Source organism: Coffea eugenioides, chromosome 5 (genome assembly GCF_003713205.1).
Source record: "Coffea eugenioides isolate CCC68of chromosome 5, Ceug_1.0, whole genome shotgun sequence".
In the NCBI taxonomy this organism is placed as follows: domain Eukaryota; kingdom Viridiplantae; phylum Streptophyta; class Magnoliopsida; order Gentianales; family Rubiaceae; genus Coffea; species Coffea eugenioides.
In genome coordinates this window covers 46,546,360-46,570,153 of record NC_040039.1, presented here as the reverse complement: position 1 = coordinate 46,570,153, position 23,794 = coordinate 46,546,360, and the positions used below count along the sequence as shown (strand labels likewise).

The 23,794-nt window shown below is 38.1% G+C and overlaps 5 protein-coding genes across 6 annotated transcripts; 2 read left to right on the top strand and 3 right to left on the bottom strand.

Annotated features, from left to right (window-relative positions):
- Window positions 1-232: 232 nt before the first annotated feature.
- Window positions 233-2,486, bottom strand: LOC113772585. Of its 2 annotated transcripts, none has more exons than XM_027317214.1 (5): window positions 2,222-2,486; window positions 1,515-1,615; window positions 1,125-1,294; window positions 869-944; window positions 233-703 (listed from the first exon to the last, which is right to left on the bottom strand). In XM_027317214.1, the coding sequence occupies exons 2-5, from the start codon at window positions 1,591-1,593 to the stop codon at window positions 504-506; spliced, it is 525 nt and encodes a 174-aa protein (XP_027173015.1). In that variant the 5' UTR covers window positions 1,594-1,615; window positions 2,222-2,486; the 3' UTR covers window positions 233-503. The 2 variants fall into 2 exon arrangements, with proteins under 2 accessions (XP_027173015.1, XP_027173016.1); XM_027317215.1 differs by having other exon boundaries at window positions 2,405-2,466.
- Window positions 2,487-8,294: 5,808 nt separating this feature from the next.
- On the bottom strand, window positions 8,295-9,653 carry LOC113771878. The gene has a single exon (XM_027316426.1). It carries the CDS (start codon window positions 9,651-9,653, stop codon window positions 8,295-8,297), a length of 1,359 nt encoding a protein of 452 aa, XP_027172227.1.
- A 2,785-nt stretch (window positions 9,654-12,438) lies between these two features.
- On the top strand, window positions 12,439-16,666 carry LOC113772037 (leucine-rich repeat receptor-like serine/threonine-protein kinase At1g17230). The gene is made up of 3 exons (XM_027316576.1): window positions 12,439-15,657; window positions 15,934-16,317; window positions 16,464-16,666. Exons 1-3 carry the CDS (start codon window positions 12,729-12,731, stop codon window positions 16,478-16,480), a joined length of 3,330 nt encoding a protein of 1,109 aa, XP_027172377.1. The 5' UTR covers window positions 12,439-12,728; the 3' UTR covers window positions 16,481-16,666.
- A 476-nt stretch (window positions 16,667-17,142) lies between these two features.
- Window positions 17,143-17,547, top strand: LOC113771877 (egg cell-secreted protein 1.1-like). Its single transcript, XM_027316425.1, has one exon. The coding sequence runs from the start codon at window positions 17,143-17,145 to the stop codon at window positions 17,545-17,547; it is 405 nt and encodes a 134-aa protein (XP_027172226.1).
- A 2,002-nt stretch (window positions 17,548-19,549) lies between these two features.
- LOC113772071 (serine/threonine-protein kinase WAG1-like) lies at window positions 19,550-21,242 on the bottom strand. The gene has a single exon (XM_027316608.1). It carries the CDS (start codon window positions 21,240-21,242, stop codon window positions 19,776-19,778), a length of 1,467 nt encoding a protein of 488 aa, XP_027172409.1. The 3' UTR covers window positions 19,550-19,775.
- Window positions 21,243-23,794: the final 2,552 nt, after the last annotated feature.

The window sequence follows — 23,794 nt, the reverse complement described above, 5'->3', positions numbered from 1 at the left end:
ATCGTTGTGAAGAAGCACAACAGATATTAGCAACTTGTATGATCGATGAATGCATCATCTATTAATAGTGTATCATCAGCAGCGATTTGCAACTACTAAGCTAAAGTAATCATCCTCGTTGTGCTGCTAAAACTCAGGCTCAGGAGAAAAGGAAGCTTCTCTTGTAGTATCTGCATTTCTGGATTATGAAATATGATGTGTAGCCCAAAAGTAAAACTTCAAACATCCATGGTAATGCATATTGAGGTAGAAATACAGCAGCACAAATTCTAACACTGTAATATGATGCAAAATCAACCATGCTTCAAAAGTTGATCTCGCTTGATCAAAAAATTTCCCTTTTTCTGCCTAACATTGTGGCTCAAGAAGGCCAAAAAAATAAAAAGGGCAAGTTTAACTGATGTAGTTAAACCATTGTAAGGAAATAAGAGAAGACCTTTCCTAGCTATTGTAAACCATTGTAGTTAAACCAAACTATCAATTTCTACTGTACCCTTTCCTAACTACATTCCTGGCTCCTCATGATCTTTCAGATATGAAAGAAAAGCAAGAAACAGAAGAAGAAAGAATCCACCATATAAATACCAATATCCTCCTCCACCATTTCCACCACTGCCTCCTCCGCCACCTCTTCCAGGACCTCCACCACCTCCTGGAGGAACTCTAGGGCCATTGTCACTGAGCTTCGGTGCCATTATATCACCTGATGCATAGCCACGTAAATATAGTACATATCTAGAAGCAAATGCAAAACTTCCTATGCCTAATTAAAATCTTGTAATTGGGTGAAACAGAGCTGGCAGCGAGCATATGCATAAAAGATTAAGCAACAAAAATCCACAAGATGAAATACAATTATGAATATTACCTTTAATTCGAGGCATCGTAAGTGTTGAATGTCTTTCTACACTGGCTAGAGCTTGTATGGCAACACATCTTGCAGCCTGCAAAAGAAATTCATGGCAGAACTAAGAAAAATAAACTGGCGGGATTACTATTATGTGATTATTAACATGCGACAGAAAAATTGGAAAACTGAAAGCAATGCAGCATGGCAACATTTAATTAAGCTCTAGTACCATCCGGTAAGGATAAACAAGACGAATTTGTTACAGCAAACTTACCAAAGATGATTGAAAGATCATTGAGGCCGACTTTCTCTGATTTTTATGTCTCATGGATCTTGCTTCACCAAACGGTTCGCGTGCTGCGGCGCACATCTGCAATGTTTTACAGTCCAATGTCTTGATAAAGTTTAACTGATTTTTCTTCTTGGACTGACGCTTGATTTTTGCTACAAGAAAGCATCAAAGGTTATTCGACAAAATCAGTCGCAATTGTTTCCCTAACCATACCCCATTAAAGATTCAACCATTGCATAAATATCACATTTTAGTACAACTGAACTTTAGCATTCCAAAACACAACAATTTGGGTTGATGTTAACAGAAACTTTGTAATGATAACAAGAAGAAGAATTGACACCAACTGGATAAATTTGCGACATAGATTACCTGAGAAAATAGCATGACTTGGTGGTATTTCTGGTGCAGGGATGGTGATCCTACTTCCACTTCCAGTTATCATCGACATGCTGGTAAACCAAAGGAATTACCTGAAACGAAAGTTCATCTTATACCACAACACCAACTGGAGCTGAAATGTACTTTTGATCATAAATTTCTTGATCCTGGTCTCATAATCCTGTTCCAATTTCCACTAAGAAAATAGCAAGAGCAAACGGCCAAAGCACCCCACGAGGCAACAAAAGCTTCTCTTTTCTATCCAAAAGCCACAAAAATCTTTTCTTTGGTATACAGATTACAGAGAACATCACAACTTCTGATTACAACCCAACAGCAAAATAGATAACCACAATCTAAAACTGCGGTTACTGACCATGTTTAAGCCGTAACAAAAGGCCCGTTCTTCCCACAACCAGAATATTAATCTATAAAGCATCCAACCCTGCTTGAGAAAAGGAAGTATTTATTCCACTTTGACCCCTTAAGCTTTTTACACCAAGTTTTCATTTTGGACACTTTAAAGGTTCAAAAGCATCCTAATTCATCCAAAATTGCTCAGAGTATCAACAAAAAACTTTCATACAAATTCATGCACATGATCATCACGTCATATACAACACGCATGGACATTCATCAATATCATCGAACAGGTGGTAATCACGAGCGGAACCATACCACAGCGGACAAGGTCTTACCGTTTTTAAAACGAAATAGCAAGTTTGACCGGGTTCACACAGGGATAAAAAATTAACAGGAATTTCCTTAAAAGATCTGCACCAAACAAACACTAAGAAAAAGGGCCAATTTTATTCAAGTACAGAATGGTAGACGATCGTGAAAGGGAGAAGCAGTAGGGAAGTGAAGGTCGGGAAACATACAGGGGCCCCGGCCGCCGGGGGGGGCATGTGGTGGTGGAAAGTTGGAAACAGAGGAGGAGCGAGGCAAGGGGAGGAAGAAGAGACAGTGAAGAAGACTATTGGACCAGGCCAACTTGCTTGTTTCGTAAGCAAAAACTTTTAAAAACCTAAATTTCATTGGAAATAGGCCAAGACCGGAGAGCCCAATCAAGCCCAAAGGAAGCATTTCATTGGCAATTGGCCCAGATCTCAATGAAGGCCGAGGGCGCAACGTCTAGTTGCGGATCGTGTGATCAGACGAAAGTTTGCATTTTACTAATCCAATTTGATTTGATTGCTGTTATCGTTATTGTAGTTTATATATTTTCCCTGATTTTTTAAAGAACTTTTGAAATATTTTAATAGTTGAGAAGTGTCTATGGCGTGATATTATAGAAAACTATATTAGGAAATAGTATTTTAATGGATATGTCTAGAATTTAGAAATGAAAAAAAAAAAAGAAGAAAATTGGGTTTGGGAGGCTAAAATATCGGCCCGTTTGGAACCTGAATTTTTTAAAAATTTGTCTAAAATTTTACTGTAGATCACTTTAGAATAATTTTTGTAAGATTAAAAAACTTTTTTTCCTTTTCATTTTTTTTTCTTTTCTTTCCTCACTTCCCGCTTCTTCTCCCTTCCCCTGTTCCTCTCCCGAAACTGCAGCACAAACAGTCTGCAATAGAATTTTTTTTTTTTTTTTTGCATTTTCTCTCCCCACCTCCTACCCGCCACCTCTTCTCTCTCCCTCTCCCCCTCTCCTCCCCTCTGCCCTTTCCCCTCCCCCTTCCCTTGCCTGAAATACCTTCACCTACCAGCGATGGAGGAGCAACAGAAACTGCTTCACCTGCTTCTAATTTTCCCTCCCGTGTTCCTCCCCTCTCCTCTCCTCCTCTTGCCGCACAGATCAGGTAGTCAAAAAAATTTTTTTTTTTTGCAATTTTCCCTCTCCCTTTCTCCTCCCCCTCCCCGCCACCCTCACCCTAAGTTTCAAAAAAAAAAAAAAAAAAGCCGCTGCCAAAGTTCATATCAGTACAACTCAGCTTTCCGTTGAGCAATCTGGTGCGATCTGGTCTTGCTACCAGATCGGCCAGAGGGGAAGGGGAAGAGTGGTGGGGGGAGGACTGGGGGAAAGGGAGAGGGAGAAAAAAAAAGGGGAGGATCAAATCGGGTAAAGGGGGAAGATGGCGGGGGAGGAAGAGGGGGAGAGGGAGAAAGGAAAAAAAAAAAAGGAAGACCGGCACCGGAAGAGGTGATCGGTGTCGGTTCCGGCGCCGGAGGTGGTAGTGGGTTGGGGTGGGGAAGGAAGAAGGAGAAAAAGGAAGGGAATATTTTTTTTTTTTTGGTATTTTGAAATATGTAAGTAAAAAATTTTGAGAAGTTTTTTGAAGTTCCTGTAGCAAAAGTTGTTAAAAAACTAGTAGCATATAAACTTGCAAAAAAACTAAGGTTCCAAACAAGTCCATCATTTTACTAGCTCCCAATTGCTTTAATCATTATGATTAATTTTGGTTGCAATGAACTTGTTCCAAATTCTATTCAAATTTCTTGGTTACAGTCAATTGGTGGGTAGGCTGCTAATCCATGTCATGATAATTGTAACCACCAATTCAATCTTTTTGCTCTGTGATTATACCATTTCAACCTTGGTGAACTTCTATATTTTACTCCTCCCACGGTATCTCCGGTTGAACTTTTTTGGTAGTTCATTCTTTCCACCTCCTCCTCTCTACTCTCTCTTCTCCTTTGTTGCTAATTTATCCGCTATTCCTGTTTTTCCTTCTTGTTTATAAGAAGAGGGCTCGTTTAATTTTGAAAAAATATTTCAATCTTTTAAAATAGCTTTTTCGAACAGTGCTATTTAGCACGACTCAAGTTTGATCAAATTACATCCCCATTCTTGTTAGCATTGTTTGGATTTTTTTTCAACATATTTTGCATTCTGCCAAAAAAAAAAAAAAGTATCTGATTAAAGATTGCAAAACTAGCAGGATTATTTGTCACCAGCGGGAACATGAAGTCAACTACTGCAAACAAAAGAAATGACTGACCAAAGCTGCCATACAAATTGAAGAGGCAGCATTTCTTCCCACTTTTAAGTCCTATGGATGTTGTACCACCAAATGGTTGACTAAATTTGCTTATTCAACAAACAGGGAACGCAGAATCGAATACCCAGATTTTTGTACCAACACCCAAGAGGAACATATACCCATTAATCCTTTTTGCATGAATCAGATGAGGATGCAAAAAAGAAAAACTAATACTACATTATAAAGATGGCTAGGCAACTAGTGATAGAGCAAGTCTAAACAATTAAAAGAAGCTCAAGGAATTCTGGATCTTGAACAAGTTTATGATGTCATCGCTCAATCACAAAACCATGAAAATTTACTCTTGAAAAAACATAAGCATTTGAATAAATTCAAAAGGCAAAACCAAAAAAGAAAAAAAAGAAGAGGATAACCTCAACGAATTCTTTCTTTTATTCAAGGAGGATTTCTTGGAGTTTTGATGAGAGCGGCTTTGCATGGGAATAAAAAGGTACCGTCTATTTCAATTGTCGTGCACTGTCGTCTTGGCGTGGCTGACGCCTGGCCCAATTCAACGTTCTGTTCTTTTGAAACAAGTACTGGCCCAATTGTAAATATTAATTTGTTGACTCCGAGTGGGTTAGCGCATATTAAATAACGGCCCATCCTTGCAGCGTTGTGCTATTTGTAAAGGGATAATTTCACAAACCTCCCCTGAGGTTTCTGACACTTGCACTGAGATCCCTCCAGGTTTTAAAAATTACACCTAGCTCCCTTGCTTTTCATATTTTGGTAACAATTCAGTCCAATTAGCAATCCAATATTCCTGTCATGACAGAGTTGATAATTATATTCCATGAATGCCCTCAATGGAACTTATTAATACAAGATTGGTAGTTGATAACAAGGTAGACATGATTATCAAAGTTGAAGGGGTATAAATGCAATTTAGGAAAAGTTCTTTTGTTACACCAAGCACTCTTCAGTAGGCAACGGTCTGATGCACAGGAATAGGCAACGGTCTGATGCAATCTTCCAACGGCCAAAAATTTGGAAAAGATTGTGCATATAAACATCCTCAATAGCAGATTCCATGGCCTTTTCAAGCCAAATTTTTTCATGCAAATTTGGAAAGCACATTTTATCCTCAAGAGCCAAAAGACTATGAGTAGCAGTCACAGAAGGCTAAGCTGAAAACATTTAGCAGATTCCATGGCCTCTTCAACCCAACCAACAGAATTTTGGAATTCATCAACAACTTTCAATATTAAGAATAGATATTACTACTGCAATCGCAGGGCCACAGTGAAGATATCAGAGAGCGAAAAGAATCCAGACAAATTGTATTTCTGCTGCTCAAAATGCAGATATTTCAAATGGTATGATGGAGGAGAAGAAGAAGAAGTTAATAGCAGAAGAAGCAACCAAGACACAAACAGGGAAAGGGATATTAGCAGAGCTAGAGTGCTTGGCATTTCAGAAAGGCAATCTGAACCTAATGTGGAATTGCAACGACAATTGCCAGCTCAAAGTGTCTTAGGAAACGTGCTGCTCATCACCAATATGCTACTGTTAGCTATATATATTTTCATTCAAATAGTAAAATCAATCAGCTCCTGAATTCATGTAAATCTGCTGCAACAATGTAGCAGTTGTAGTATGCCTTTTGTGGTGAAAGCCAAATAAAAGTTATCCAGCTATGTCAGTTAGAATGCTACATAAACTAATGTAAAATCCATGTATGCAGTAGTTTACAGTCATTGTATGTGAAAGGGAATAGCACCAGTATGCTAATTTGATCAATAGCAACTGAACAATAGCAGCAGTTACATTACACATGCTAAAATGCAACTTTTCTGGCCAACAGAACATATAACATTTCCATCAATGCAATCCAGAATTACAAAACACCATCTACCAAGACAGTTTCTAGAATAGATGGTGAGGATTGCACCACTAATAGTGTAAAAGAGTGTGAGCTCCCATTAACAAAATATTTCAGCAGTCCTAACTTCTGGTACATTTCCAAATAGCAGCATCGAATTCAAAAGAAGCTAAACTAATCATTACATGCTAACTAGTCTGAACTGGCAACTCAAAACCAATTACTGAAAATGCTGGTACTGCTAATGCTATTGGAGTTCATATTTGGTGGTGCATTCATGCTGACAGATGTAGCATTTTCAGCTATGTCAGAAGTCGAATGAACTGGAACCTGAGGATTGGAGTACATTCTAGTACTTTTGGTCCTACCAGCACCTCTGACTGTTGAAGTAGAAGGATTGTTTGAAGCAGGCCTTCCTCTCTGTAAACATAATAGGATGAAAATCAAGTTCAAATGAGCAAAAATTAGATCACAGAACTTGTTATTCTCTTACACAAGCTATAATATACAAGTTATTACCTTTCTGTTAGAACCTGCAGCAGTAGTTTGACAATTATTCTGCACGTTAACACCTCCATTATGACCAGTAGGACTATGATTGCTCCCTTGACTGGAGTGAACTATAGGTACTGCTCCTTCTGCATAATCCTGTGAAATGAGAGCACTTGTGAGTCCCTGGAAACCTTTTCACATATATAATTGTAATAGATAAGAAATGAAACATAAAACTAGCAGCAGAATACCCAAAGTACAGCTCCTGATAAGCCTGTGCTGGCCATTCCTCTGCCTGGCCTACCTCTCCTATTTGTCATCTGTGATAACAACTTCAAATGAGTAGCACATAACAAAAATCAATGTAAGATGATGCAGTTCAGTGATAAAATGAGAAACTACCAGTTCAGCTGTGGTTTTGTTTGCAGTCGTTCTGTGCACAGGTTGTCCTTTGCAGGTCCTCTTATTATGACCAAAAGCTCCACAATTGCCACACTTGAGAGTGCTGCTCCTTTTTGGTTGTGAAGAGGAAGCTCCCTCATCAGCTTCCCTTCTTCGATTTACTCTTGGCCTACCAGGAGCTCTTCGCAAAGGAGGTGGCAACACAGTTTTTGGGAGTAAATCAGGCATCACAGGCCACCTTTTCACATCAGGAATAGGATGAATCATTTCTGAGTATGCCTTCAAATACATGTCCCTCGTGAACCAGGCTTCACAGTAATGTTCCAATTTTTCTCTCCTGTAAATAATTCCCAATGCTGCATGTTTACATGGAATTCCAGATATCTGAAAAGCACCACAATCACAGATTCTTTTGCTAAGATTAACTATGTAGCTTCTGTCACCATCACCAATCTCGAATGTATCTTCACTAGCCATATGCATCTCACATTTTCTTGATGCTTGGCTAATCTGTGTGAGTTTCTCAACAATCTTGGGAGTGATATTAGCAGTCAAAGTGCAACCTTTCTGGTACCTCTTGTGCAACTTTTTCATGAACTTTCTCCTCAAACCATCCACTAATGTCAGTATAGGCTTTCCTCTAAGATCACCAACCCAATTATTAAAGGATTCAGTGAAATTATTTGTTACATGATCACACTTAAGTTCAGATGAGAAGACATGCCTACACCAGGAACTTCTTGGAATTTTGTCCAGATATCTCCAAGCAGCAATGTTAATATCTTTAATACTTGCCATTGCTTCATTATAGCCAACAACATCATAACTTTTTGCTGCCTTCCAAAAGAAACTTCTAAGTAATATTCCTGGAAATTGAGACTTGAAATTACTACATATATGCCTACAACAATGCCTACCAGTTGCATCAGGAAATATCTCCTCATAAGCAAGATTCAGTCCCTTCTGCCTATCACTCATGAAAGTTAAAGGGATGTTGTTGTCTAATGGTCCAAAGAACTCTTGAAAGTAATAGAAGAACCACCTCCAAGTATCCTTGTTCTTTCATTCAATTACAGCAAATGCTATTGGAAAAATGCTGTTGTTTGCATCCAAAGCAACCGCTGTGAGAAGCACACCTCCAAATGGACCCTTCAAGAAACATCCATCAAATCCCACAAAAGGTCTACAACCTTCTAGGAATCCCAGCTTTTGAGCTCTAAAGCTAATGAATATTCTCAGAAATTTAGGCTCTATTAACAGATTTGGCCTATCATAATATATTTTACAAATGCTATTGGGATTATTGTTCCTTAACAGTTCAGCATATGAGGGGAGTTTAGAATAAGATTCAGCATGTGTGCCTTCTATTTCATTAAGTGCTTTGTTCTTAGCTCTGAAAATCTGCATTTTACTTGGCTTCACACCATACTTTCTCAACTCTGCCTCTACACCTTTGCTGGTCATATTAGGATGATCTCTCATGACACCAACCAGCTTCTTGGCCATCCAATCAGAAGTGGCTTCAGCACAGTGTTTATCCATCATACAAGTGTGCTGTGATTGGTAACTTTTAATCTGAAAAGTTATATTATCAGCCACTGGTGATGCATGTATTCTCCACTGGCATCCCTCAGCATTGCATATAGCAGTCACTCTCGATCTCTCATTTTTCAATCTCAGAAGTGGAAAACCTTTTTGAATAACATAATCTTTTAAGACAGCTCTAAATGCATCCACATTGGTGAATAATTGACCCTTCTCAAATTCTATGTCATCTTTAAGATTGTAAATCCACATCTTTGATCTTATTAACTGTCTCCTAGAATTATCCCCTTCCTCACTTTCAGAATCAGGCACCACAATTTCCATTTCATTGTCTTCAAAATCAAAAAAATTAGTATCACTTTCTTCACTATCATTATTTGAGACCCTATCCAGAACTAATTCATCCTCATTGTCACTATACGGATTGTGTCTCCATGAAGAATCAGAGCTAGAATCTCCATACTGATCATCTGAGATATCAACATCTATAGCTACTGTCTTCTTATTCTGTTTACTAATAACCAGAGTATCTTGCATGTTCACAGTAGTCGGATTTACTAAGTTATTCTCTTCATCAACAGGGATAATTTCCATATCAGAGACATGCAAGTTAATCACTGGCTTAGATTGATGTATTTTGAACATCTCACTAACAGAATAATCATCATTAACATCCATCGTGCAATTTTTTCCAGGAATTTCACATCTCATCTGCATAATCATGTTAACATTCCCACTTATCTTGCTCAGTGCCTTTTCAGTTACATCAAACAACAAGTTAATGTACGAGTAGCCACTTGGATCAACATTTGGAATCCTGATTTTGTTTGCATTACAGTGAACAACAATGTCATATGCAGCAGCAATACTCCCCATCCTACATTTTCAGATTTGGATGCAAAGTAGTGATTAAATAAAAGTGCATGCTTCCTGCCTTTACATTCTTACATAAACACATATAATTTCCAGAAACACATCAGCATACATCTCACTACATATCAACGTACTTCAGCATTACAGAAACTACTGATCAAGCAAAACAGTCAATATTTGCTAATACATTCATGCACATTTTTAATAGAAGTTAATGAAATTTCCAGAAAACATCTTCCATGCATCCATCGTGCATGAAATTTCAAGAAACATCTTTACTTACAGTACTGCATGAAGCAACAAACATCTTTAGTTTCTTGACACATCTACTGATCAAGATTAATACCTTAACAGATAACATGCACTTTTTTAACAAACTGATTCATCACAGCGGAAGAGATTATAGTACTGCATATCTGAAAATGAAAATTGGTACCTCAATTTCTGCTTCTAAGAAGCTTAACTTCCACCAGATGAAGACAGCTTCACACCAGTTCCATTGCCTTCTTCATTGTCCCGTTTCTTAGCATTTAGATATAAGACATGTTATCTGCCAAATTGGCGCCAAATTATAAGACATGTTATATAAGACATGTTCAATCAGCCTAGTCACATCACTTATCATCAGAAATTGGCGCCAAATTACATCTTCTATTGGCGCCTAGGAGTAATCATTTTTTAATCACCTTCATTACACATTAAATTTCTGTTATTCTGGTTAAACATAATTAGAAATCTCAAAATGCATTTGTGTAGGTAGTTAACGTCAGTGCAAATGTATCCTCTGAGGACAAATAGGTGATTTCAGTGCTCTGCATGTCAGATTTGGGCCCCAATAATCTGCCAGGGGAGCTAGGTGTAATTTTTAAAACCTGGAGGGGTCTCAGTGCAAGTGTCAGAAACCTCAGGGGAGGTTTGTGAAATTATCCCATTTGTAAAAGTCGCTCGTCTTTACTTCTCTGAAAATTAATTTTGCTCTAAACATTAGAGGAACCTATATAAAATGGGTAGTTAAATAAATTTATTTGCAAACTATTCTAGGTTCTTACATAAAAATGTGTGAACTTTCTTTTCTAAAGCCTAAAGGTGTCATACTATACTATACTTGGTTTATGGGTGTAACTTTGATTCATTCATTTAACTCTCGACAGCTTATGAATTTGAATTAATGTTTTATATATTGACAGTGTACATATTATTAGGGTAGAATGCATGTCATATATAAAAAAGATTAGATTTTAAATTCAAATTGTAATTAATTATCATACACCTAAATTAGACGGTGTATACATTATTAGTATATAAAAGATTAATCTTATAAATTTTACCTCGATAAGTTCACATCAAATACGAACCTAAAAACAGTGCCTCTAAGGGAAAAGTCCATTTAATTGTTTCAACTATTTTTTTAAGTTTTTTTTTTCATTTCCAAATTAGAGTGAAATTTGTATTCTCTGTACATCTAAATATAAAAAGAAAAAGAATGCTAGTCCAATTTTATTGTCCACGGCCGACAGAGAGTTAGTGGAAATATGAATGGATTGGTGTCCATATGGTTTTACCGATAAGGCAACAGGAACATGAGTAAACAACTAAACATGAACACCAATCTTTAGTGATTCAGTCAAATATAGGCACCTTAAATGAAAACAGTCCGCAACCAAACAAAAAAAAAAATCAACTTTTGGTAGCCAAGCCAACAGTCCTCAAGATTAGATGGTTGATGTCATTTCATTTTGGTCATCTGCCAAAAAATTCTGTGCTCTAGAAGGAGATTGCAGATAGTTTTCCAAGGTTTGCCAAACCCATTGATATTAAAAGTAGGCAGGTGCTAGAGATTCCAATTCATCCCTCCACTATGGTCTCATCTCCTCTTTGAAGTCTATCTTCAAATCATGACATTCCACACTAGTAGTAAATTGTTACAGGTAAAAGAAACGAGACAAGACCCGAAAAAAAAAAAAGGGGTGGTGAAAAGAGAGGATACCGAATATACCAGAATCCTAATTGGCAATTGAAAATTTTCCCATATTGTTAGGCCAAGAAGCAATGTGGCCTGAGATCATGATCCGAGAATTCCCATGACAAATCTCAATCTTTGTCCCGAGTTAGTACACATACATGGTACAAAGTCCAATCCAGTTTCCACCCCACTAAAGCATCAAAATTTTCAAACCTTACACAAGAAAAAAAATGATGATCATGAGTGCAAGAAGAAGAAGAAGAAGGAGATTAGAAGCAAGTGGCTGTGCAATTTCTGCAGCAAACCACCAACAGCACTCACTCGCATGCACATTCATGTACTCACAACTGTAAAGTTTCCGTTGACTCTTTTATCTTTCTCTCGTTTGGATCGTGACCTTCACGGTCCATCTCTTGCTTCTTGCCTCATCAATCAGTCACGGAAAGAAAAGAAATGCATTATTTTCCCCCACCCTCTACTCTCTAGGCCATGCTCTTTCTCTCCTACGCCTTATCCTTTTCTTTCTATTGCTCATCAGTATCATCATTGCTATTCACGCTTGAACTAAAATCAAATTCCCATTAGAACAGGGCCCTTCTTCTAGTTTTTTGCCCCGTATGCTGGTCCTTTGCGGTCCATTGGTTGAACTAATATTGAAATTGAAGGGTCATGGCTAAGACACATTTGAGCATTTTGATCCTCTGTATCGTGTTGCAGAGTCCTTAATAAAAGCTTTCTTTATGCAATCAGGCTTTTGTCTTTAGGCCTCTGTAGCACTTCGACTGTTACTCGATTGTCTTTCTCCGTTCAGATTGTCTGGCTTTGCTTATCTGCTACTTATCATCCTCAACAACCCAAGTTGTCTATCTAATTTGTTAGACTCATCTTAAATTAGAGATTGAAGTGAACAATAATTCCCTTACTCAGGATTCTTTTAGATTCTTTCGATTAATATCAGTGAGTGTATCTTTCTTCCATACACTTCTTGTTAGTCCCTTGTGAATAGACAATGCTGCAGGATCATCGGGCAAGTGCAATTTGATCTTTCTGCAGGCCTTCTAATTTTTCATTTTTGCTTTCCAGCACGTGACCTTTCTTGCTTTTTTCCACTGAAAATGGAGAACAGTTGGATTTTTGAAATTCAAAAGCATTTGCTACTATTCTTGCTCTGTAGCTGCATGGTCATCTCTATTCAATCTGTGAATGAAGAGGGATCAATTCTCTTGGAGTTCAAAAGTTTCCTTACAGACCCCAGTGGCAATCTGCAAAGCTGGGATGGTTTGGATTCCAATCCCTGTAACTGGACTGGTATAGGCTGTACTGATGAATATAGGGTGACTTCCATAAATCTCAGTCGCCTGAACTTGTCCGGTACTCTATCTTCAAGCATTTGTAAGCTTCCTTACTTAACTGAGTTCAATGTATCTACAAACTTCATTTCCGGTCCCATTCCTGCTGATTTTGCAATCTGTCGTAGTCTTGAGATTTTAGACCTCTGTACAAATAGGCTCCACAGCAAAATTCCAGCCCAGCTTTACAACATTACATCCCTCAGGGAGCTTTATCTGTGTGAGAATTACATTTTCGGAGAAGTCCAAGAGGAAATTGGAAATATGTCTTCAATTGAAGAGCTTGTAGTTTACAGTAACAATCTTACTGGAATAATTCCACCATCCATTGGCAGATTGAAAAAGCTTAGGATCATAAGGGCAGGTCGAAATTATCTGTCGGGTCCAATTCCAGCAGAAATTAATGAATGTGAGAGCTTGGAAGTCCTTGGACTGGCTGAAAACCAGCTGGAAGGTTCTTTTCCAGTTGAGCTTCAAAAGCTTGTCAATCTTAACAGCTTGATTCTCTGGAAGAATCTTTTTTATGGTGAGATTCCTCCTGAAGTTGGGAATTTTAGTAGGTTAGAATTACTTGCTTTGCATGAAAATGCATTCATTGGCTCCCTCCCTAAAGAGCTGGGGAAGTTATCTCACCTGAAAAGATTATACGTATACACAAACCAGATAAATGGGACAATCCCAAGAGAATTGGGGAATTGTTCAAGTGCATCTGAGATTGATCTTTCTGAAAATGACTTGACTGGCTTCATCCCAAAGGAGTTGGGACAAATTCCGAATCTTTGGTTGCTTCATCTTTTCGAAAATCTCTTACAAGGAGATATTCCGAGGGAGCTAGGACAGTTGAAGCAGCTCAGTAAATTAGATTTGTCAATAAATAATTTGACTGGAACTATCCCTGTAGAGCTTCAAAACCTGCAGAGCTTGGAGAATTTACAGCTTTTCGACAATCATCTTGAAGGGATCATTCCTCCGTTACTTGGACTAAATAGCAGGCTTCAAGTTGTTGACATGTCCATGAACAATCTTGTAGGCAGCATACCAGCACAGCTTTGCAGGTACCACACAATGATGTTTCTTAGCCTTGGGTCAAATAATTTGTCTGGAAACATTCCACATGGCCTAAAAACTTGCAGATCTCTGGAGACACTCATGTTGGGAGACAATCTGCTCACTGGAAGCCTTTCGATTGAATTGTCCAAACTTCAGAATCTTTCGGCTCTTGAGCTCTTTCATAACAGGTTTTCAGGATTCATACCCCCAGAAGTAGGCAATCTAACGAATTTAGAAAGGTTGCTCTTGTCAGGCAACTATTTCTTTGGAAATATCCCCTCTGAGATCGGTAAACTTGTGAAGCTTGTTGCATTCAACGTCTCTTCTAATCGACTCTCTGGGGGCGTTCCTCATGAATTGGGAAATTGTGTTAAACTTCAGAGGCTTGACCTTAGTGGGAACTTTTTCATAGGATATCTTCCAGAAAAACTTGGAATGCTGACAAATTTGGAACGGCTCAAGCTGTCAGATAATAAACTTAATGGATTAATCCCAAGTAGTTTAGGAGGCCTAATACGACTTACTGAACTAGAAATTGGGGGCAACTTCTTTTCCGGGAATATTCCTGTTGAGCTTGGTAAGCTTACTGCTCTTCAGATATCCCTCAACCTTAGTCATAATATGCTCAATGGCACCATTCCTGTCAATCTGGGGAGCTTGCAGATGCTTGAATCGCTCTATCTCAATGACAATCAGCTTTCTGGTGAAATTCCCAGTGCAATAGGAGGCTTAATGAGTCTCACTGTCTGCAACCTCTCCAACAACAACCTGGTTGGGATAATACCAAACACCCCTGCTTTCCAGAAGATGGACCCAAGCAATTTTGCTGGAAATGAAGGTTTATGCGGACTGGGTTCATATCATTGTCATCCAGCTACTAATACCTCATCAACCCCAAAATTGAGCTGGTTGAAGCAAGGTTCTTCCAAGGAAAAATTGGTTAGCATTGTCTGCGCTATTGTTGGATTGATCTCTTTGACTTTCATTCTCTCTCTTTGTTGGGTTATAAAGCACCAAAAACCTTCCTTTATCTCACTTGAAGATCAAGTAAGACCTGAAGTCTTAGAAAACTATTACTTTCCAAAAGAAGGTTTCACATATCAGGACATTGTGGATGCTACCGGCAACTTCTCAGACAGTGCAGTGATAGGAAGTGGAGCCTGTGGCACAGTCTACAAGGCCGTAATGGCTGATGGTGAGGTCATTGCTGTTAAAAAGCTGAGAGGCCGTGGAGAAGCACCTAGTTCGGACAATAGCTTTCATGCTGAAGTATCAACTCTTGGCAAGATTAGGCACAGGAACATTGTAAAGCTTTATGGCTTCTGTTATCATCAGGATTCCAATCTTCTCTTGTATGAGTACATGGAAAATGGAAGTCTAGGAGAGCTTTTGCGTGGCAACAGAAGTTGTTTGCTGGACTGGAATGCGCGCTACAAAATTGCTCTTGGAGCAGCTGAAGGTTTATGCTATCTTCATTATGATTGTAAGCCCCAGATCATTCACAGAGATATAAAATCAAACAACATTCTCCTTGATGAGTTGTTCCAGGCACATGTGGGAGATTTTGGCTTGGCAAAGTTAATTGACTTATCCTACTCAAAGTCCATGTCTGCTGTTGCTGGCTCATATGGCTATATTGCTCCTGGTAAGAATACTACAAGTGATTCTGATGCTTTCTTCCTTGTGATTCGATTATAGCTTAATGTAGTGCTGATACTTCCTCTATTCTAGTAATGGTCTTGGACAAGCATCAGTATTTCACCCTGGGCATTTTCTGAAAAAAATGAACATCTGTAATAAACTTCATGTCTGATAAAAAAGATGTTGTGTCGAGCATAACATTAAGCTGTAAGAAGTTCTATCGTTGCTAATTTTTCTTTTGGACACTGAGGAATATCTGTGGCTTTTCTCTTCATTGCAGAATATGCTTACACACTGAAAGTTACAGAGAAATCTGATATCTATAGCTTTGGAGTTGTTTTATTGGAACTAATCACTGGGAAGTCTCCTGTTCAACCTCTTGATCAAGGAGGCGATTTGGTCACTTGGGTAAAACGATCAATTCATAAAGTTGTACAAATTTCAGAAGTGTATGACAAACGGCTAGACCTCAGTGTAAGGAGGACAAGTGAAGAGATAGCTCTTGTTCTTAAGATCGCATTGTTCTGTACCAGTATCTCTCCTCTCAGCAGACCAACAATGCGAGAAGTCGTAGCCATGCTGATTGATGCTAGGGAGAATGCGAGCAATTCACCATCATCTCCAACATCGGAAACTCCCTTGAACGAGGATGGCTCTTATAAAGGTAGCTAAATCCTCTCATCTCATATGTTTGTGCATTATGCCCATTAGTCCTCAACTTGGCTTGCCTACTTTGTATCAGTGCCAATGGTGATAAATGTGTTATCAGGAGGTTGGAATAACATTGAGTATCTACTGTACATTTTGCAGGTTTTAATGAGCCATGAGTTCTGCTTCATCCTAGGAGAATAGGAGATGCAGATTTTGTACTCCTGGGTTTTTATTTGTTTATTTTTATTAGGCATCAGTATGTCGAGGCAAGTTAATACGTATCAATCATTTGAATGGCATATGATTCCTAACATGTAAAAAAAGATGTTCACATTCAATGACAAAAATCTCATGTTTCTCAATCTCATGTCCTATTCAAGAAAAGAAAAAAGGACGAACAAAATGCAAATATGTATATCGATTTGCCCCTGTGAATTTAAAGAGATGCATCTTTCGTGCAAGTAACAATTTATGCTGCTTTCCCGGATCCAAGATCACTTCAAATTATTACCATTAATGTAATGATTAGAACGAATAACCATTAACTCATCTTCAGTTACACTCAGAAACCTTTTCAAGACCTCTGTCTAATTCAATTACGTCTTCATAGGATGATCATATATATGCAGATGTAATGATTCGGCTTCCTTTCATTCAATGGTAACATCAGTTTGTGTTAAACTTCTGACTTCCAATCTTCTCCTGCGTAAATTCCCTGTCGCTTCCTCACCTCCATTCAGTACTGCTATATAAATCCTCACCTCCTCGTCCAATAATGTACTGCTTTCTCTGCTTCTTTCTTCCCCATTTCTAACCCAAGGGGCCAAAAAAAAAAACAATGGCATACACTTCCAGACTCCTGTTATTAGCTTTCCTAGTCTTTTCTTTTTCATCACTCACAGTCATTTCCAGGGAACTTAAGCCCAAATCGTCAACCCTGTGGGAGAGGCTAAAACTAGACGAAGACGGCACATCTACTTGCTGGGACTCATTGTTTGAGCTTCAATCCTGCACCGGTGAAGTTGTTCTCTTCTTCCTCAATGGGGAAACATACCTTGGTCCAAGCTGCTGCAATGCAATAAGAACCATTGAACACCATTGTTGGCCATCCATGCTTGGCTCTGTTGGCATCAATTCTGAAGAAAGTGACATTCTTCTTGGCTACTGTGATGCAAATGAAGGCTCAAATCCCACTTCCCCTCCACGAGCTCTCAATCCCACGTCCCGCGACATGAATCCTTAGACATTATCAAAATCTAAGCTACCTGTGAATGAATAAAAACTCTTCTATATATTAGAGCTACAACAGCCTTATTGTTGCATGCAATGCATCAATTTCCTCCGTGTGAATGCATATTATAGCATGATTAGTAGTAGTAGTAGTGGTTTACATATTATGACAAATGCGCTTCTTATAATCTCATCGTATTTGAATCTTCTGACCAGGCTACCAGATGAAATTTCTATTTGTTCCTTATTACTACTATATTGTTTCATCTCTTTCTTCTTGGGAAATAACTAATTACTTTCGTAAATTAAAAAAATATATATATCTTACACCAAAATTGGCATTAGAATGTCTACTCGTCCAATTTAGTCCAATTCTAATGATGGGCCAGTCCAGGATGAGCCCATAATATACCATCCCAGAATATATCATCATCTGGCTCTCTGAATGAAACAAGTAGTTTTGACCCAAATCCACTAAATTTATACTATCAATTAAATAATAAGTGTAATTGGCCTTAACCCTTAAGCTGGAGTAATTTTTCTGGAGAAACTGCAGGTATGCAAGTTGACAATATTTTTATTCCCTATGAAACTTATGGTCATGTTCTTTTTTCAGTGTACAGCTGTCTCGGAAGAAAAAAATTTCCAGCTAAACTTGTTTAGTACTGAGAAGTAAAAAAATCTGGATATTGTTACGAATCTACAACTTAGCTTGATCATATTCTTGACTATTGGTTTATTGAAAGTCAAACCCTCCTCTCTTTCCTGCTAGTTGCTTCAGTGAAGATGAGAATTCTTTTTTTTTTTTTTCATTTGTTTTGGGTAAGTTGATGATCCATCATGTTTGATGTTTCTTCCACATGCCCTGTAATACGTTTCATTTAAATCTAGTACAGAATTGGGCATTCCACATGAATTACATCTCCAACGTCTTTCAAACATGGTTCCGCTAAAATCCGCATGAATGTGTAAACTTGCACATAAAGAAAAAATACACGCACAAAAAAAAGGGCATGAAATTGATAACAAGCAGCAAAAGACTGTAAATTGGTTGATGGCCCAAGGATATTAATGAGGCGTAATTTCATAAACCTCCCCTAGGCTTCTAACAATTGCAGCCTAGGCCACCTCCCTTCAGGTTTAAAAAATTACACTTACCTCTCTTGATGTTATGAACAGACTATAATAGTTTTGACAACTCTCCAAATCCTATGTAAAAGTGAGTGTAAAGAGAAAAAGAAAACTATATTTTGCAAATATTTTTTTATCCAAAAACGCTAACCTCATTTCACTTAATACATTATATTGATCAATTCTTAGATCATTTGAATGGACTTCTTTCTTAGTTTTATAAATAGTCGACTAGCAGGGATGCATTTGTTAAAAATAGTTTCTTCACGGCTTACTTAGAAAAAGAAAAAGAAAAAGAAAAAGAAATCCAAACATTAAAAAATAATGCCTTAAAACATGGCCTAAATTTTACTATAAAGAACTATCTTAAAATTTTTTACTTAACAAGTAATGCTAATACTTGATTTCTTTTATCATTCAATTTGTTTTGTAAATCAAATAGGGGCAAAATAGGATATTCATTAGACTTTTTGTATTTGTTACCAAAACATACTTTCTAGCGGAGGTTTATGTGGTTTCTCAAACCTCAAGAGAGATGGCTGCAGTTCTTAAAAATTTCAGGGAGGTTTCTGAAATTATCCCTATTGATCAAGCAACGAGCTATTGCAAGATTTTTCAATATTAGGTAATTGAGATCTTTAGAATAAATTTATAAGAGGGCAAGTATGCCCTGGTAATGATATCAACCTACTTGTGGAATTGAGATTTACCAAGTGCATAAGAGTAATTAGATCTAATATCAATTGTCTCGCACGATCAACTCAAACATAAGAGTGCTAAACTTTGCAAAACCAATTTATAAAAAGAAAGAAGGCCAAAAGATTAACTATGAAATTACCTTCTTTTTTTTTCAGAAGAAAAGAATAAAGGCAAGAAGTGCTAGATGATGAACATCGAACGTTTATTCATTAGTGTACGTACACTTTCATTTACAAATCTCTGAACTAACTCAAGAAATCTCATCTCCAACAAAACTCATCTATTCTCTCACCCCCGTACTTTGACAAAACAAGTTCAAAGTATATCTAAAAAATCCTAAAAAACAGACAAGAATTAAAAAAAAAAATTGTAAGATTTGAAGCAACAAAAGAGTACTAATGATCCATCATCTCAAACACATTTTCTAACCTTATTATTCACATAACAGTAATAGTTCTGATTAGACTTTAAACTGTACTTAGACCCCTTAATCCTCATATAATTACACAGCCTCTTCCACCAGCAACGCCGCCTTCTAGGGGAGGATGACAGTCCGCTCACGTGACTCGCGTGCGGTTTACTCTTACTCCTCTTCACCGCCAGCCCACGTAGCTCCGGCGGCCGGTATGCCCGGATCAACGGCCACTTAACTCCGTGAAAAAACGGGTGCCGTTTAATATCCGTCGCACCCCTGGCGCACCCTAGCCTCTTCCGCGGATCCTTCACCAACAACCTCTCTATCAAGTCCCTTGCCTCAGCCATTCCTGCCTCCTCCCTCTCTCTCTCGTCCACGTAAAACCTCACCCCTTTGGTCGACGCTATATTGCGCAGGGTTGACTCTTTACTGCCACCTTTGAACGGTGTCGTACCGCTCAAAAGCTCGTATATCAACACCCCAAACGCCCACCAGTCCACTCCGTTACCGTGGCCGCTTCCACTAACTAGCTCTGGAGCCAAATATTCATGCGTCCCAACGCAGGATCTCGAAAACGCCGTCGTTGGCTCCGCGACGAATTCCATAACCGTTTCTTGCCGTTGATGTCGTCCATCGAAACAATTGCATGTTCTTCTTCTATGGCGTTTCCTGGTGGTTCCCGGATTAACGTGGGTCCTACTTTCCAATTTTGGTGAAATATCAGATTTAAAACATAAATCAAAATCGGATAACATGATATGGCCATTTTCGCGGATTAGAATGTTTTCTGGCTTCAAATCACGATAAACAATCCCGAGTGCGTGCAAGTATTCAAGGGCTACTAATACTTCAGCTGCGTAGAACCTGACCGCATCAACGGGTAGCCGGTTATTCGGTTGCTTGCGGAGCAAGGAATGTAGATCACCGTTAGGACAGTAATCAATCAGGAGGCAAGTGTAGTGGGAGACTTCCAAATGGGCATAGAGCGTAGGGAGAAAAGGGTGGTCGAGGGAGGAAAGGATTTCGGCCTCGGTCTGGACATGGGAGAGTTTTTTAGACGTGAGGGAGTCTCGATCGACGACCTTAAGGGCGAAGTTAGCGTGATCGTAGTCACGGAGACGGCAGAGGAAGACGCGGCCGAGGTTTCCGGACCCGACTAGGCGGAGGAGCTTGAGGTGGCGGAGGTGGAGTGCTCCATCGGAGGAGAGCGTGGTGGCAGCTTTGATGGCAGCCCAGTTGGGATCATGTCGGCGGTGGGCACGACGGTGGAGGTTGGGGATGGAGGTGGATGAAGAAGTGGGATTTGAAGTGGACGAAAGACGGGACTCGTTGAAGCTGAGAGTGAGGCTGCTTCTTGCAAGACTGCTCCGGGCACTGAAAGTCCGGTCGGTGGTGGTGGTGGTACAGCTGGTGAAACTGAGGTCGAGGTCGGAGTCCGCTGGATTATGGGTTTCTTCTTCCATTATGAGTTTTGCCAAAAATATGATGTATGAGGTCTTGAGGGTTCAGCTGAGGCCTGCTTATAAAGGATGGTGTTGTAGAAAACCAATGGGCTGCTGGGGAGGGGGACAAAAAATTAACATAATGACGTGTTTGGTTGACCCAACTGTTGAGAAATATGAAAGAGAGAGAGTGGGAGGCCAATACAGTGAGAATAGTTAGGTGTTTTGAGAGGTTGACCCAATTAAGGAGCTGATAATAATAAAGATATAGAATAAAAGAGTATTAATTAATTTAATGGACATCCACAAACCCTTAAATTTGTTGATAGCAATGGGTTTGAGCCCCAAAATTTTTCTTGTGAATAGAAAAAGGAGAATATTAGCGGATGCAAGTAGAAATCAAATGTAGCCTAATGGTCAATATTTTCTTTCCTCATAATTTTACAACCAAATGATTATCGTAAATATTCAAATAGATTTGATTCACAAGTTTACTTGTAGATGATGTCACGCGCGCGCGCGCACACACATATATAAATAGTCCAATTAGTTACTATCACTTAGAGTGGTGCATTTGACAAAATTGAAGTTTGAAATTTGAAATTTGGAGTCTGAATCTATTAAGTTATTGAATTGTTAAGTATTAAATCTAATACGTTTGACTGCATATTACATTCAATGATAAGTGAATATATTATCACCTAATTTTGAGAGCAAGTTTTATCTAAAAAATTCAATGTCACTTAATCAATTCATATGTTCAATTTTTTATTATAAAATGGTCTGAATATATTAAGATTTGATTCCATTAAATTTAAATGCTGGATTGAGTTTGCTGTTAGATGTACCATCACATGTAATTATAGAATAGATGTACAAGTAAAATTTTTAGCTAGACTTACCTATGTATTGTCCATTATTGTTTGGATTGTAAATTATTCACTCGCTATCTCTTTCTAGGGAGCAGTACTGATTAGGAAAACGAAATGGGGCATTAATGAGAGTTTGAGGAATTTGGAGGCAAGCTCTGAAACAGCTGCCGGTGAGTGTTGAGCAATTGATTAAAGCCGCGTTGATGTTTACATTGGGAGCAGTAAGATGCTAAAAAATTAATGTTGGTTGGTGTCGTTGGAAGCTGATAATAGTAGTAATATTAATTGTATGACACATGAGAAATCGAGGGCTGAGGAGGCAATAATTAACGGCTGGTCGGTAAGATTTGCAGCTGCCTTGCGCCAACCTTCCTTCGTCTTGCTCTCTCAATGTAATATGCTACACTAAATTAATAGTGAGTGCCATTATTAGAATATCAATTACTATCTTAGCAGACTTATTTGTTTAGTTTATAGTAGTGGCAGCATTATGAGTGCTAAAGCTGGCTCTTATGTCATTGCGTGATTGGGTTGGAGTAGAAAGTTGTGACACACAAAGTAATATCATTACTGAATTCAAGACTAATAATTTAGGTAGCAGCTGTGGGAACAGATGAGCTTCATGAGATCATGATGGCAGTTGAAGGTGGTAGTATGGGGACTATGTGTGTTTTGCTGCAGTAAATGTTTTTCTTCTACACTTGGTTAATTTTCTAGTTGCATACCTAGTTATCCCACTTTGACAGTCTTGATTTTTTTTCACGTGATTTTAAAAAAAAATTAATTATTTTTATTGAAAAAGTAAATTTAGTCTAATATTTTTTCTATAATATTCTTACATTAATATTAAGAATATTACTAATCACTATACCTTCACATTAATTATAACGTCAATAAAGATGGTATGTCGTACCATTCAAGACATATAGCCAAGTGAAAAATTTGACCGTATTAAATAAGATAGGTTATATAATATACCTTATTCGATAATTGTTTTGAATCATGTTTTCAATAGTGCAACTTTCCACTAGTATTGTTATTGTAACTAATGTAAAGATATATGATTAGTCATATTCCTAATATTAATGTAAGGATATTTTGGAAAAAAAAAATAGTAGTCTAAATTTACTTTTCTAACAAAATTAACTAGTAATTTTTTTTAAAATTATGTGAAAAAAAAATCAAAACTATCAAATTGAGACGGAGGGAATATTATTTTATTGCATGCACCAAACACCATTGGTTTTGTTTGTTTGCATTGCAAGAGTTGTTTTATCGAGCTGAATTGCCTCTCAAATATTTGCATTGATGGCTCTACAAAGCATAAACTTCTTAAGGTTCCTTGGTAATTGTCTTTTTTTAAAAAAAAAGAATTTAATTGCTTGCTCATCTTCTCGGGGTAAGCAATCTAATCAAACATAAAATAAACAACATTTCACTATTTACATCCTCAATTAAATTAAACTTCTCGTGAAACTTTGGTCCTTGACTTCTTCCTCCTCATCCTTATCAGCATCAACAACAATTTCACCGTTCCACATTGGAAGACGGTTCAGGCCGAAAGTCACCGGAGCCGCCGCTGTCGGGCATAGGCTACGTGTACCGAACTAATTGCCCTAAACACACTATTTAACTTAAATATATTATAACTAAATAACTAAATGGGGTTTCAATGGCTCTCAAATGAGGGTTCTTAAAATT